Source organism: Aythya ferina (assembly GCF_964211825.1).
Source record: "Aythya ferina genome assembly, chromosome: 5".
NCBI lineage: Eukaryota > Metazoa > Chordata > Aves > Anseriformes > Anatidae > Aythya > Aythya ferina.
The window spans coordinates 38,355,717-38,370,514 of record NC_140301.1 but is presented as its reverse complement, the minus strand read 5'-3'; the positions used below and the strand labels follow the sequence as shown (position 1 = coordinate 38,370,514).

The 14,798-nt window shown below is 45.6% G+C and overlaps 1 protein-coding gene across 7 annotated transcripts in view; it reads left to right on the top strand.

Moving 5' to 3' along the window:
* Positions 1–14,798, top strand: part of ADCK1 (aarF domain containing kinase 1) — an 85,599-nt gene that overhangs the window by 47,909 nt on the left and 22,892 nt on the right. For all 7 annotated transcript variants that reach the window (XM_084520832.1, XM_084520829.1, XM_084520835.1 and 4 more), the window contains exon 5: positions 12,200–12,358. In XM_084520832.1, the coding sequence (XP_084376958.1) occupies positions 12,200–12,358 (159 nt within the window). The remainder of the gene's footprint in view (positions 1–12,199; positions 12,359–14,798) is intronic.

The window sequence follows — 14,798 nt, the reverse complement described above, 5'->3', positions numbered from 1 at the left end:
TCGATCAATTTTTGATCAGTTTTGGCATTGACATAATTATGGCCAAAGCCAGAGGAAAGGACACATCTGGGCAGAATCTGGCTGAGATTGGACTTTGCTCTCCCCGTTTTCATTGTGCCATGCCTCTGTCCACCCTGGCGACAGGCTGCTGGGCAGTGCAATGCAGCTTCTGCCATTCCTGCCCTTTGTTCCAGGCCTAGAAACATTTTTACCTCATCCCTTTCTGAAGAAACACATATAAGCACTCCTTGTACTACTCACAGGAGCACCCATCTCTCCTCCCTCTGCCTCTCTGACATTCAGGAGGTACATAGGTCCGCCAGTGCAGCATGTACTCATGTGTAAGTAGTGCTGTCCTGACAGTGATGCACCCTGCCGAACAGCGCTCTGCTACCCATGCACACCCTACCTCTGCACACACTGGAACACCCACCCTGGCCCTCTACTTCACTTACCTCTCTATGGATGGAGGATTTTGCCTCCCATTCCCCACGCAAGCTGTGCATGCAAATGCACTGCCTCGTGCCACCTCCTTGCTGCTTTATGCACAGCTCTGCTTGCCAGGACGGTGCTCATAGCTCACCTCTCCTAACTGTATATCCCAGAAATTCACTTACCGCTCTGCATAGTCACATAAACCTGCTCATAGACATTCCTCCTCCCCTTCCCTTCTCTCTTGCACTTCTCAAAGCCCCGAGGCTTCAAAAACTGAATCAGAGGCATTTAAGATGAGGCACAGGTGATGTCTGTTCCCGAAGGTCCCTACATATCCTCAGGCTCTGGCAGCTGGTTATTTCTCACAGGACTGCTGCCGTTGCTCAGGCTTACAGCTGACAGGGCCCTTGGGGCATCTCTGCAGTCCGTGGCAGAGCCTCCCTCTGCCTGGCTGTGACTAAGCTGAGCCTGTTGTTGGGGTCCATTGACCCTTTCCTATTCTGGTTTCAGCCAGTGCGTGGCAGGGATGTATTTATGCCAGGAGTCAAAATTATCTTGGAAATTCTTTTGTTTCTGGGTGCTTTCTTAAATCTTACTTTCTTGCTTAACGTGCCAGCTAGCCCCATCTCTGTGGCATTTCCTTCCAAATGTGCTGCTGACGTCAGTAGGGGTGATATGTCATTTGGGTATGTCTGCGGGAGTTTGATCAAGGTGCTCTGGGTGCATTGGAGACCTGCATGTGTCTCGCTGTGTGCGTGGCTCAGGAGGAAGGGGAACTTGGGGGCAGAAAGGGGGAGAGCAGTGGAATTGTTGTCACCTGTCACTTGTGGGCACTTGTACTTGGTGAGGAGTTCGCTATGCCAGGCACTACACAGGTGTGAGTAAAAATCAGTTTCTGTCCTAGAAAGCTTACAGCTTTGTTAGAAAATAGAAGACAACAGATCAACACAGTGTCAAAGCCAGAGACAGTACTGGACTACTAGATAGGTGGAAAATAAGCCCTGAAGTCTTGAAGGTAAAGGAAAACAGGCAAGTCTGGTTAACAGAGAGGAGGAGATAGGGGAAAGCTCTAAACAGACTGTGGTGAGGCCAAAGGGGTGACACAGGGCAGCAGCCTTTACCCTGCCTTGGAACAGGTGTGATCCTTAAAATAGGTACGGTCCAGGCCAGACCTGTGTGCATGTGTCAAACCCAGGGGAAGAAAGCTGTTTCTGTATCAAGGTGTGACAGGATGGGAACTGGGCTGGTAGAAGAAAACATTTTGGAGGTGTGTTGTGCTTAAGGAACATGCAAGATTTATACCTGGCTTGAACGTGAGATGGAGAGGAAGGTCACTGCTGGTGAAAAGGCCAAGGTTGCAGGAATGCTTGACAGGTTGGTGATGCTGTCTGTTGTAGTGAGAAAGGAAACAGGAGGATGGTTTGAGGCAGAACTTGGTGGAATGTTGCCAGAAAGCTGGGAGAGAGATAAGGAAGCTGCTCAGACACGCTAACAGAGCTGTTAGGAAAGCAGAAGGCTGTTGCTGTTGTCTTCCTTAGGAGCTAGAGGGATGTTCCTGCTGTGTTAGCACTTTCAGCTCTATTGCTGGGGAGCTGAAGAGGAACTTAAAGGGAATGCAGTAAGTTTTAAAGCCTAGGGTTTTGGTAGAAAGGAGCCACCACTGCCTGAACCATGGAGTAAGAGAATCCATTTGGGCAGATGGGATGTAAAAGGAAGTTTTTTGGCAATTTTCACTGGTAACTAATGTAGCAAGGATGGGGAGCTCCTTTATTATCAGAAAGAGTGATTTATTTCAATTAAAACAAACAAACAAAAAAAAAAAGGCAAGGTGGTGTGGAGAAGAATTGTCCTCTTGAAGAATTGTGATTCCAGTCTGTCTCAAAAATTGACAGGTATGGCTTCATCCTCACAGACAGGAGAGGTGCAGGAAAAGTAATATTTCTCTGAAAAGACAGATAAAACGGTGGTCTTAATGAACACTGCTCAACTCAAGTGGAAGACAGCTCAAGATGAAAGAGCAAATTAAGAGAAAGGGAAGCACTTGCATGTGCAAGGGGAGGGTGTGGAACACGGGGCAGATTGGAGCCCCATGGCTTGCACCATTGGAGGGAGTAAGTGGCTCACAAGTCACTGCTTGATTTTTCAGCATGATGAAATGGAAGTGAACAGGATTTTATATTTGTATACATGCCTCAGCTTTACTCTGTGTGGCTCTGTGTGTTTTGTGGAGACTAAGTTGCTTATATCATGCAAAAGAGTGTGCAGTGACACCACTTAGTGTGCATTTTGAGAGGTTGTCTCCTACCTTCTGTTCCACAGAAGCACAGTTGCTGGTGGACTGTGGCTTGACTCTGGGTCAGAAAGCACTGGCTGCTGTTAAGTCATAGAGTGGGTTTGGGAAATTAAGATAGCGGGAAGGCGAAGGCAACCAGCTGCACAAGAAGCTTATTCTGAGTTGGAAACAAGGGGGCTGCTGAAGAAGCCAGGTCATTGCGCTGATTAACTGCATCTGGCAAGAGGAAATGGGCATAGTCCCAACAGCAGAATCAGGGTATTAGAGGGACCAGTAGTTTGTTTTCAGTCAGGGGGATCCTGAGGAAATGATTCATTTCAGTGATGCAAAGTTCTTCCACCTTGCTGTCTCTGGTTTGCTCTATGTGCTTGTGATGCCGAAGATGTTGAACCAGACCTGTGGTAATGTCTGGATTCTTTGTTTTCCCACTATCCAGCATGATATCCATCTTATGTCAGAAGTGTAACGTGCAGTCCCTCTGCTTTAAGAGTGTTTTGTAAAACCAGCACCTGGACAATGAACAGCACCGACAGCTGAGTGAAACCCAGCATGGAAGAGGCTGTAGTGATGCTAATAGAAAACCTGTACAACTCCAGCTGGTGAAAGCATTTACCAGGATGCTGAGCTGAGTTAATCTTGGTATTCTGTCTCTCTGGAAGGTAGCAGGACACCCAATAGCTTCACTGATGAAAAACATTTATCTCCTTGTGACAGTCAGAAGGATGTTCTTGAGACAGTGAGATTCCAGTCTTGCCATGACAATCCTTACATTTACAGGAATAGATTTTTCAATTTCCTTTGTTTAGAACTAAAGCCTTTTAAAAAAAAAAATTAATCTTACCCCCCTCAGTAGCATAGGTTGTAAGGAATCCAACCAAGAACCAGGTGGCTTGATTTGTCACAGTCTGATCTCACTTCTCATTGAATGCGGTTGTTTGAGGTTTCTGTCCTGCTTGTCCAACCTGGTATGAGACAGGTCTTTGTTTTCTGAATCCTCCAAGGCCAGCTGCATCTTACCCCTGCTGAAAGATTCTTGGCTGATGTGGAAGGTGCAAGGCTGGGAAGGGCAGGACCCACTGGAACCTGGGCCTGAACTGTGGGATGCTACCTGATGCTGACATGGGCTACTGGCAAAAACACTGTTCTGGTAACGTTATTGCAAGAGTGCGTTTTCTCACCATCACATTCATGCTTTGGAATTCAATCCAGGGGAAAAGTAAAACTTGGAGAAGAATGAGGTTGCCACTTGATCTGGATTATCATGATGAGCAGTATTTAAAGGTATGCTGGCTAGTCTTCCAGGGCTTTGGCTTGTTTTTAGGAGCCATGGGTAAGCAGCTCCCCTTTCAGAGAGACAGGAGACGATGCTAACCTCACAGGCTCTCAGGTGGGATCTCAGGAGATGTGCATCAGCTCTGTTTTCTCATTGCTGTTACTGCCTGTGGAGCTGTCACCACTGGGATTGGTTTCGATCCAGCATGAGTGATATTCTCAGACAGATCTATCTTGTCTTAAGGATCTGACTTAACTTGGGAAAATGAATGAAGGTTCTACGTGTGAGCCTGAGCACAGACTATTAAGCAGGAGTAATCAGGGGTGGAATAAAAGGTGCTTTTCCTCGAAGTATGGCTCTCTATCAAAGTTACTATAGCAAGTAGACTGGTACTGTTGCTGTACAGCTCTGTGGATGTATGAGAAGAAAGAAAGGGTGTCTTAACGTAGGCTTTTCTACTGCTTTTCTAGCCACAAGAAACTACAGAACGAGGATTGTAGTTAAGCAGAACAGGCTACAGGGAAGATCCTAGGTACAGGGCAGTGGAAGAGTGGGCATACTTTGGTCTCCAGGTGATGGGATGAAGGACTCTTCCTTTTGTGGAGTTCTTTTTCTGTAACATTGATGGTTTTGTGACAGGGAAGCACTGTTGATAGGATCCCAGAGAAGATTCTTGGTGGTATAGCTGCCAGTGGGCACCGAAGTGGTACAAGGTAGAGAGAACGGGAAAAGGTGAACTTCATACTCCAGCTTCATCTCAGCCCTTTCCCAGAAGACTGATGGTCGATGGACAGCCCTCAGTGGTTTTGTGATATTGCTGTGTGGTGTTAGCAGTGAATGGTATGTCAGGAGCAAATGTATACCATTTCAGGTGAAGTTACGTGTCAGTGGCTCTTCGTGTGACAACTTATGTATGCGTATTAGGCAGACAGGTTTTAAAAAGATATTAAAGCTACAATTTGGGGCCTGAGAAGTTAGGTAGGAGCAGATTTCTAGCTGAATGGACAGCCCTAATTCTGGTCATCTAGGCGTGAGCTCTGCAACGGTGTGTGGCCTGGAATCACGTAGCGGGGTACCAGGGGGAGACAATGGGGGAACTCAGCTCTTCTGAGCTTAATGTGCATCATATCTCCCCTGGAGAAGGACCACGTTGCTTTCCCTCCTGTGCACTGAAAGTTGTAGGGATTTTGGGTAATAAGCCATGTGTTGTTTCAGTGTGTCAGAATACATGTTCCTCTTACCTGGATTCATTTGAATGCAGTGTATACCCCTATATACTTCGACACTTCCATGTATATGTAATATGAACACCATGGAACCCACTCAGAAGAAACCATTATTCTGCATATATCCACAATATCATTAAAAATATTGAGTTAATAAATACATATTCTTGACAGATGCATTTAGGAACCATCAATTAGGCTTGGCATTCATTAGGTGGGGAGAAGTCCAATCAGATTTCACTGACTCAACAAAGCCTCCTATAAATTCTGGGCTGTTTGTTCTGACATTTGATAAATTATTCTTCATAATCCACTGTCTGCTGCGATAAATCTAATCTTTCAGTTTTTGCTGTCTTAATAATTCTTGGAGCAACACTGTGACATTTTGTTTTCATAGAGGGGATAAAGAGGCTGGAGCAATAGAAATAAAATGTTTGCTGTCTGAGAAGTAGCTTGCTCTACTCCAAGGTAACATTTTCTCATGCCTAGAACTATGGTCTTGCAGAGATCAGTGATTCCATGGTGCTGTGGACAGTTACATGTATGTTCTTGAACAGGTGATCAGTCCACAGTGAGGTTCACATCCTTTGGATCTACATCCAGGAAAGGTATTTTGAGAGCAATAGAGTCCTTGTGTCAATAAAGAGAGTTCCGAAAGTCTGAGAGCTGTGCATCTTTGAAATGTTATATCAGGCTTAAAGCTGAGTATCTCTTCAGCTAGTCTGCCACCTGAATTAGAAGGGACACTATCCTAGGTAGTGTTAAGACGGCAGCTACAGCAACCAGAGCTTCTCTGGGAAACCTGCTCTGTTCCCAGAGTGGTATGTGTGGTTCTGTTTTCCAGCAAACCCGCAAATCCCATTATCACAGTGCTCCATGATGTTTCATCTGGGAGGCTATGAGGCAGCATGATCCTTGTGCAAATCTGGGAAGGTTCTCACAGACTGGGTTCACTTATTTTAGCAAGTTGCCATCTGTGGAGCCATGATCAAGAGGGGAATGTTCAGTGTCAGCTCTTTCGGGAATGGAAAAAAAAAAAAAAAATCAATTCACCTTGTCAAAGGAATTCCAGCTTGGAAAATCACAGCACAAGGCAATGTGCAAAACTTGCCTACTGTAAGCCCTCTGTTGCTGTCATCTTCTTCCATGGACCACTCTCCCAACTGTAGGATCCCCTTTGTCTTGATATGATTTATAGCTGCTCCCCCATGTGCACCTTCCTGTACTGCTGCGTGGCATCCAAATGCTAGGAGGCAGAAAGCTGCTCCTGGCCATCAAAACCCAATCCTGGTTGTTAAAGGAGCCCTGTTGTATCATTGCTTCGGAGGTAAGAAGTTCAAGTTAATTGTGTATCGCCTAGTCACCCCTTCAGGAATAGCAGGACTTCTCATAGATTGCTATCTCCAAATATAAAATGCAGGGCTCAGGAGCAATTACAACATGCTGTGATCATAAGAGGACATCTGCTGTGAAATTGTGGAGGTTTTGAATGTTTCAGTTAGCATTGATTTTTGGGGATAAGAGAATAGCATCATCACCCTCGGTTCCCTGTTAGTCGATGGATTTGAGTAGATTTGATTGGGGAAGTTGTGGAGCACGGGGAAGTACCTACAGCTGGCCTCTGGCTGAGATGGTTTCAGCTTCTGCAGTTTCTCCAGATGTGCTAGGCTCTGGCACAGTCCCCTGATATGGGCATATTTGTGCTTAATACTGGCATATTTACAGTACTTCTGGTTACAACAGCAACTCTATTATCTGAATGTTGCATGACAGGCATTTCGTGAAGCTGCACTGTTATCAGAGCTAGAGCTTACCCTGGAGAGCGAGCCACCTCCAGCTGTTGTTCCCTGCACCCTCTGAACTCCTAGACACTCCACAATCTGTCAGTAACTTTCTGGGCTGTCACATAGCAGCTGAGCCCCAGGCTAGCAGCAGGTGAAACACCACCTTCATTTTCCATCCTCCTGTCATCGATCATTGAGACCAGTCAGTCTGGCAGGAAGAGCTTCTGGAGAACATAAAGATGGAGATACTTGTACCAAGAGTACCAAGCCACTGCTCAGTCTCCAAGTGTAGCTAGTGTTGGCTAAGAGACAACGGCTGTAAAAGCAGGGCAGGCATACAATTACGGTATGATCTCCCAGCTTCCTAATCTGATGGTTAGAGATTTCCTGTGCAAGAGTTTGTATCTTGTTGTTTAATAATTTGGGCTGGATTTTCTACATGGACTTGTCTACCCACCTGGACCTTTGGAATTCGTAACACTTGGCAGTGAGTTCCATGGCTTAATTAAACAGTATGGGGAAAAAATACTTGTTTTTGCTTGTTTTAATCCTGCTGTCATCTTGTGTCTTAATAGACAATTTGCTGTTCCTGAGTTATTCTACAAAGCGAATGAACATTCCCAATCCTGTTCTCTATGACTGAAGTGATTTTATAGAGCTCTGTGACAGTCCCTCCCCATTGTCTCTCTTTCCACATTAAACAGTCCCTTAAAATCCTTGAAAAAGAAATTGTTGAAGGCAGTTTTGAAAGGTTTTGGTGTGGGACTCTTCCCAGGGAAGTGCTGAGCATTTCTAAGTCTCCTGTACAGTGTTGTCACCCACCTGAACTGTACTGGTTCAGTACAAAAACACCCTGGACTCTGCTGGAAACCTTCTGGGTAGAACCCATAAGTGCAAAATATGTTTATTTAGACTTATTCTGGCTGTACCATGTACAGGAGTCTGGAGCACCCTGCAGGAAGGGTTCAGCCTGCCAGCTGAACAGGGCTGGGCATTGAGGCAGCTCCTATTCGTGATCCTGCATCTCACTGCATCCTGAAATTGTCCAGAGCAGATGGTTGACACGTGGCCACTGTCCATCTGCTGATGTGTAGCGCTGGGCCAGGAAAGGGCTCTATGACTTCTGCTCCAGGGTGCATTGTTAGCAGCCTTTCTGGGGAGTGAAGGAAACGCACCTCTCTGTGGAGCGGGCAGGTTGAAACCAAGCTGTAATATTGGATCGCTTGCTACAGCACATGGATATAGGAAGGTTGGGATTAAGAGGCAATATATTTCAAAAGAAATTAGCTAGCAAGACATGCACATTTAACGTTTATGGTTGGAAGATTAAGACACCGAGTCGTAACTCAGGATATCTGGGTTAAATCCCAGCTCTGCCAAAGACTGCTCAGAACATGCTGGGCAGGTCGTGTAAGGCAATGCTTTCAGAAAGGACTTAGGAGCTTAAATCCAATTGACTTCCAGTAACTTCCTAAGTGTTTAAGGATGGGATTCACAAAAAAATCTGAGGCATCCTGGTGCTCAGCATTGCAGCAGCAGCTAGCGTGTGCCACAAAACTTGGGCAGAGCAGTGTGTGCGTTGGGAAGGCACTTCAGTACAGGAGGAGGCCTGTAGGTGACAACCTGGGACACCTGTAGTCTGTGAGCTCATACAGGGCCTGCAGTGGCTCTGCACCTCCTACAATGGCACTCTGGGCCTAATGACAGTCTCTAGGTGCAACCTCAGCACAAATACATACTAATAAGTGTCTAAGTAGATAGATCCTGTAAGAGCATTTATATCGGCTCCCTAAGGTATGAATACTAATACCAACAATCATGAAAAGATTTTGCATATTTTAAATTAAACAAGCTTCGTTCTTTAGAATTAGACAGTCAGGGCTGTGTTTCCAACCAGTAAAGCACAATGACACATTCATTTGCTGGTTGAGCACGTGCCCGCTGGGCAGCTGGATGTACAGCAAGCTAATGAGGGAAACCGCTGTGTGCAGGGACGCTGCTCACCTCTGCAGCTGCAAACCTGCAGCTGGCTGTCCCACTTGTTTCAAAGAGCAACCCTAAAGTTCCTTTTCTCTCTTTTAAACCTTTATTAAACCTGTCTGGAAACTGTGCTTGTTTAATCTCCTGCCAGGATTACAGATGGTAACAGCCAATTTGATAAGGCCCTTTGAGGCCAGCTGTGGCCTGGAAGAAGCTTGAGAGTTCCTCAAGTACCGTGTCAGGTGGGCTCTGAGACTGTCCCAGACCTTTGCTTGCTAATTATCCACCCTGGAAATGATGGATAGAGTTTTTGTTAAGGGTCCTTATTAACTGGGTACTTGTCAGCATCAAGAGCCTGCTCCAGTGAGTCCCTCACCTGCATGAAATGGGTGCAGCGCCTTCCCTGGGGAAGGAGCCCCGTGCTCCAGCAAGCAGTGTGGGAGCCTGGCTCATCCCCTCTCTGCTTCCATGTCATGCAGTCTCTTACTCGTTTTAGCCTCTTTAGGACACGCAGCCTGCTTCAGAGGCACTAGCTGCCTCCAGTGTGCTGCAAAAGGACAATTTCATAATGAATGAGGGCAATTTGCTAAGTGGGGTCCTGGAGCCCAGCTGTAATTGTGCTGCTGCTTTATCTCAGCCTCACACCTGCTTGTGTAATGGCCTGGCTGTGATCTGCTCCCTCCCTCAAATGCGTGCTCTACCCTTCTGCTCATGGAGGAGCCATCAATTCTCTGACCCTGGTGCAGTCCTTCCCCTTGCTGCCCTGGCCTGGAGCCCGCGGGGGCGCACAGATTTCCCCTCGAGCTGCAGCAGGGCCACTGGGCTGGCTTTAATGGATGTGACTGCTAACCTGGCTTTCCTCTTCTTAATAACAGGATTTTAAATGAAATCCTTCTGCCCAAAAAAATTCCTCAAGACAGCTTTCTTCAAATGGTATTTCTTTAGATAACTTAGTCACATAATGATATTGTATATATTATTCCTGCCAGAGGGAGTAAGTGCAGCTTCGTTTTTCCTGCATGTATTCAGTAGTGGTGAAAATGGTTGGATTGACAGTGTAGGCAATTAAAAGCTTTTGAAATCCAGAGCAGGTGGAATTCTCTCCAATTTATATGCACTCTTACTATAAATGTAGCTTACATGGGATTCAGGCCGATGAACTCCCAATTCTGTGCTTTAACCTCTAGAGGATGTTACCATCTTAATGACAGGTGGACTAGTGATCTTGGCTGGTGTTCTGTAAAGGGTACATCCCGTTAATAGAGGATGTAGGGTAGTGGAAGAGGTACAGAAAGCCCCAGCTTGACCTCATGTAGCAAATTCTCTGGATTTTTTTCTTCCCTTAGGGATCTCATAGCCCAACATGCTTCTCCTGGCCACCTTAAGTCTCTTCCCTTTAACAGTCTCTCTCTTTGACAGACAAACTTCACAGAAGGGTAGAAATCCCTCTGTCTTGAACACGAGTCCCCTGAGCCATCTGTTGTCCTGTAGGTGCTTCTTTCTTTATACTAGTCTGAAACAAGAATCCCTAAATTCATTGAAGTGAGAGAGAAAAGAAGAAAGGGATGGGGAGGAGAGAAAAACCCTCTCTCTCTTGAGACGGGAATGTCAATAGGTTTGAATTATGGACCTGCTGTAATTAAAAAACACATAACTAGTTGTTTTTAAATGCAGTTGTTTTGCTTAATTGATTTCGCTGCCAGGACCAAATGGAATTAATTAAATAAATAAAGGCACCTTCCCAGTGAATTATTGGAGGCAGCTGAGTCTCTGTTGGAATCTAATTGCTGCAAACGCTCCCGTTTGTTGCTACCAATGGGGTTCTGTGGCAGGGGCTGGGAGAGAAGGGGTATGGTGGTGTGGGAGGGGGCTCATTCCCTGGCAGCTGCAGGAGGGAACAGGCTGCTCCTCGTGTAGTGTTTTTCCCCCTTATCAGCAAAAAGAGTATTCGTTTAACACTTTGCATCAAGACTTTGCTTAGAAAGTCTTTATTCATATTTAATTACTAGCTCGCTGCAGCTCCCATCTTTAATTACCTTTTAAAAAGCAGGTTGTAAAAATGCACTGACATTCTTTCTTTTTTGTTGCTGCATAAATTACAGGCTTCTCAGCTGCTCACCCGAGATCGGTCCATCCCAAGGAGATGGTGGGGAAGGTTCCCTTTGCTGAGTCTTCTGGAAACCTTAGTGCTTGTCTGCACCTCGCTATACAGAGCAGGACAGGAACCCTTGACCAGCATTACATGAACTAGCTCTGTGCCAGAAGCAGCAACATAACCGTGTTGGCAACTCCTCTGGGCTTAAATGTGCTGAGGGGCCTGGCTAGTCAGCCAGGGTGATATCACACTACGGTGGTGATAGTGTTTTCAGGGTGGCATTATGCAAGGCAGACAGACATTTGCCTGTCTTCCTTTGCCTCACCCGCATCTGCCTAGGTTTTTGGTTCCTGAACATCCCCCTGGTGAATCTACTTCCTAATCTGCAGTTTTCCATATAGTCTAGTCCTGAGTTACGCACCCAGAGCCACTGATACTTTCCTCTCTGGCCCACAAAGTGCTTTGCTGGCCCCATCTGGTAGTTTTTCTGAGCAGAGATTGCTGATTGATTTCTTTTGAGGCATGAGAAAGTCCATCACGTAAAACATGTTTTCAGGCCAAGTGACAGGTGTAAACTGCAATAGGTGTAAACTCATTTTTTGAATCCAACAAGTCCAGCTTCTGGTCGTGTGCTGGCTTTCACCATGTAAGCTGGCTGACGTTGCTGTAATGGATGGGAGCATGCACTGCGATGTCTCAGGAGGGTGATGGTGGGCGGTATTAAATAGCTGCAAAAGGATGACACAGAAGGGACAGCTGGAGGCCACTGTACCCAGTCATAGCCAAGGATGCTGACCATAATCGCTCCAACATGTTTTAAGGACAGCATGGAGGGGTACCTGAGATGCTGCCTAGCCACTCCATGTCCTAGATGAAATGTGCTGCTGGGGTTCTGATGCAGGTTTCCATAAGCAGAACATCTTCAAGGCATTTCCTTAGTGAGCTTCCCTGGGAAGCCAAGCAATGACAGGGCTCAGGCAGGGGGCACAGGCAGGATGAAAGGGCTGAGCCTGTCCAGCTTTGGTGCATGCTGTTACTGGCCTGTGGTCAGGGCTTTCCTTAAGGATAGTTTCTGGCGCCCCAAGCTAATGCCTTTTTCTCTTTTCCTGACAGATAAAAGAGCTCTTCCTGAGTTTTGAGGACACACCCTTGGGAGCAGCGTCACTAGCCCAGGTGCACAAGGCGGTGCTGCAGGATGGGAGAACAGTGGCAGTGAAAATCCAGCACCCAAAGGTCCAAGCTCAGAGCTCCAAGGACATTTTGCTCATGGAGGTAAAGCTACCCATTGACTTTGACTTACAGAGCAGTTGCCATGCAAATGTGTGGGTATGTGTTCACCCAAAGTGTGATGAGCTATAAAAACAGCATCCTGTAGCTCTGAAACCTGCACAGAGGTAAGTGTTGTCTTACAGGAGTAATACAGAAAGTTGGTGAAGACCACAGTAAGGGCAATTGTGTGAATGGAGAGACTGAACAAGAGTGTAAGAGTGAAGGGGGGCAGAAGAGATGACTGGAGAGCATGAAAGACATCTGAATGAGTTCTGAGATTTAAAAATCAGTCAGCCCCAAATGTCTCTTTACTGCCAGTGTGCCCATTAGCTGGTAGATTAAACTGGTCTCAGTTCTCCTTGCAGTGAGGTCTGTGCAACCAAGGAAAAGTGGTCAGAATGTTTTTCAGTTAAATTTCAGAATGGGTTCAACAGTGACTGAGGTTGCTGTGATCGGTTCTGTTTCTTGATCAACCCCTAAAGCTGATCTGACTCGTGCTGGAAACAAAAACACTGAAATATGGAGAGGGTCACATAACAGGGGCAGACAAATGAGGGATACAGCTGGGAAGTAGTTCCTCTCCGGAAAGGTGGGTATCACTCATGTTCCTAGTGCAATTCTTTAGCTTCTCCCAAACTTCTGAAGCCCAGCCTGTTGAAGGGAGGAACTGGGGAAAAGCTGTGGCACTGCACTGCATCCAAATAGTCAGAGATGCCAGTGGTATGGTAGGGAACAGAAATGGAGATGGAGCTGAGGTGGAGGACAGGGGAATGATTAGGTCTGTAAGTGATAATACTGATGCTTTTAGCTCTCCTCGTAAGCACACATATGCAGTATGTATAGCACCAATATACAGTAATATGCACATCTATTGACAGTCATTATGTCCGTGGGACTAAAGAGAGGAAGATGGAGTTCAGGAAGTCTGATAAGTGTTCCGAGGGTACTGCTGATGCAACGACACAGAGTTCTGCATCACAAGAGATCAGGAATCAAAGATCCTGACAGCATCCTCTCAGAGCAGTGCATAACTAAAGCTTCTTAGGCAGATGAAACACCCTGCTCTGAGCAATACTGGCTAGTCTGCAAAGCAGCACAGCTGGTTCCAGCTAGAGCACATCAAATTCTAGCAGAACATTTACGTTGAACTGCTAGTAACATAAATTTTGAGGTTCAATTACGTTATTCCATTGATATGGGGTACATCTGTTTCAGTGCTAGTTTGAGAAAAGAGTACTGTTTGAACTGGCTTTGGGTCCAGCTGCAGGTTGGATTGGATCAGATCCTCTCCAGAACTGACTGCAGTGAGCTGCCTGATGAGTTTGCTTTTGAGAGTTGTCACATGCATAGCAATTCTCAGGGGGCTTATGGCATCCTTCAGTCCCGCTTGGGATGGGATAGCAGACACTGAGCAGTTGAGGATGAGCCAGGTATTGAAAGACTGTAATATCAGGGTAATAAGAGGATTGTGGATGAATGAAACAGGACCCAGGTTGACCTTGAGATGTTTGTGCTTTTAACAGGGGATATCAGAGGAAAATTCTCCCTTTGTTCTATGATGCTCTGATTGGTGGCTATACTGTTAAGAGACATTCAGACAAATAATTTTACCATGATTCCTGCCTTTTCTGGTTTTAGACTAATCATCCTGGGAAACTTTAAACTAAAGGTGTATTTCCTTTTGGCAATTCAATATTGTCCTTGCTTTACAGACATTCTGTTTTGCCATACTGGAGATTTGTTGTATGCACACAGTTACGTGACAGTAGCTCACAACACGACACATACAGCCTTGTTTTTAAAGGTTCTTCTGCGGACTCTTGGTTTACATGCATCATCATATCCTTGTATGGAACTATGCTTGTGTAGGCTTCACTTAAGGACAGGTTATGTCCACTGAGGTTCTGGTCCTTCAAGAATCAGACAGCCATTGCAGCTAGGTAGGAGGTTAATTTAAATATTTGTGGAGGTAGTCGTCTTTAGAGATTGATGGGAAGGAATCTGACTGGGAAAACCTAGGTGGAAAATTCCTAAATTCACTTGAGGTTTCATGACGTCAGTGGTGACTCTTTAAAAATCAGGACAGCATCTGATAAATCCAGAGAGAGATCCCTCGCTGCTCTTATATCAATACTTGTTTCAGGACAATACGTTAGATGTCAGAAAAGTGACAGGCCTAATACTTTTTAAGTATGTCACTGCTGATGATCAAGTTGGCAAATTGATTCAAAAAAGCATTTAAAGAAAGCAAAAAACAATGTATGAATTTTCTCACATCAAGCACCGATAAAATAATCCTGCAGCCCTTATAAAGTTTATGTACATCTTCATGAAGATCGCTGGTTACATTTCATTTGGGTGACATAAATTTGAAAGGATTTATGCCTCTAGATATAATAGTAGAAAAATCATTCAATAGTGTCTGGAACCTGGTGATTACATT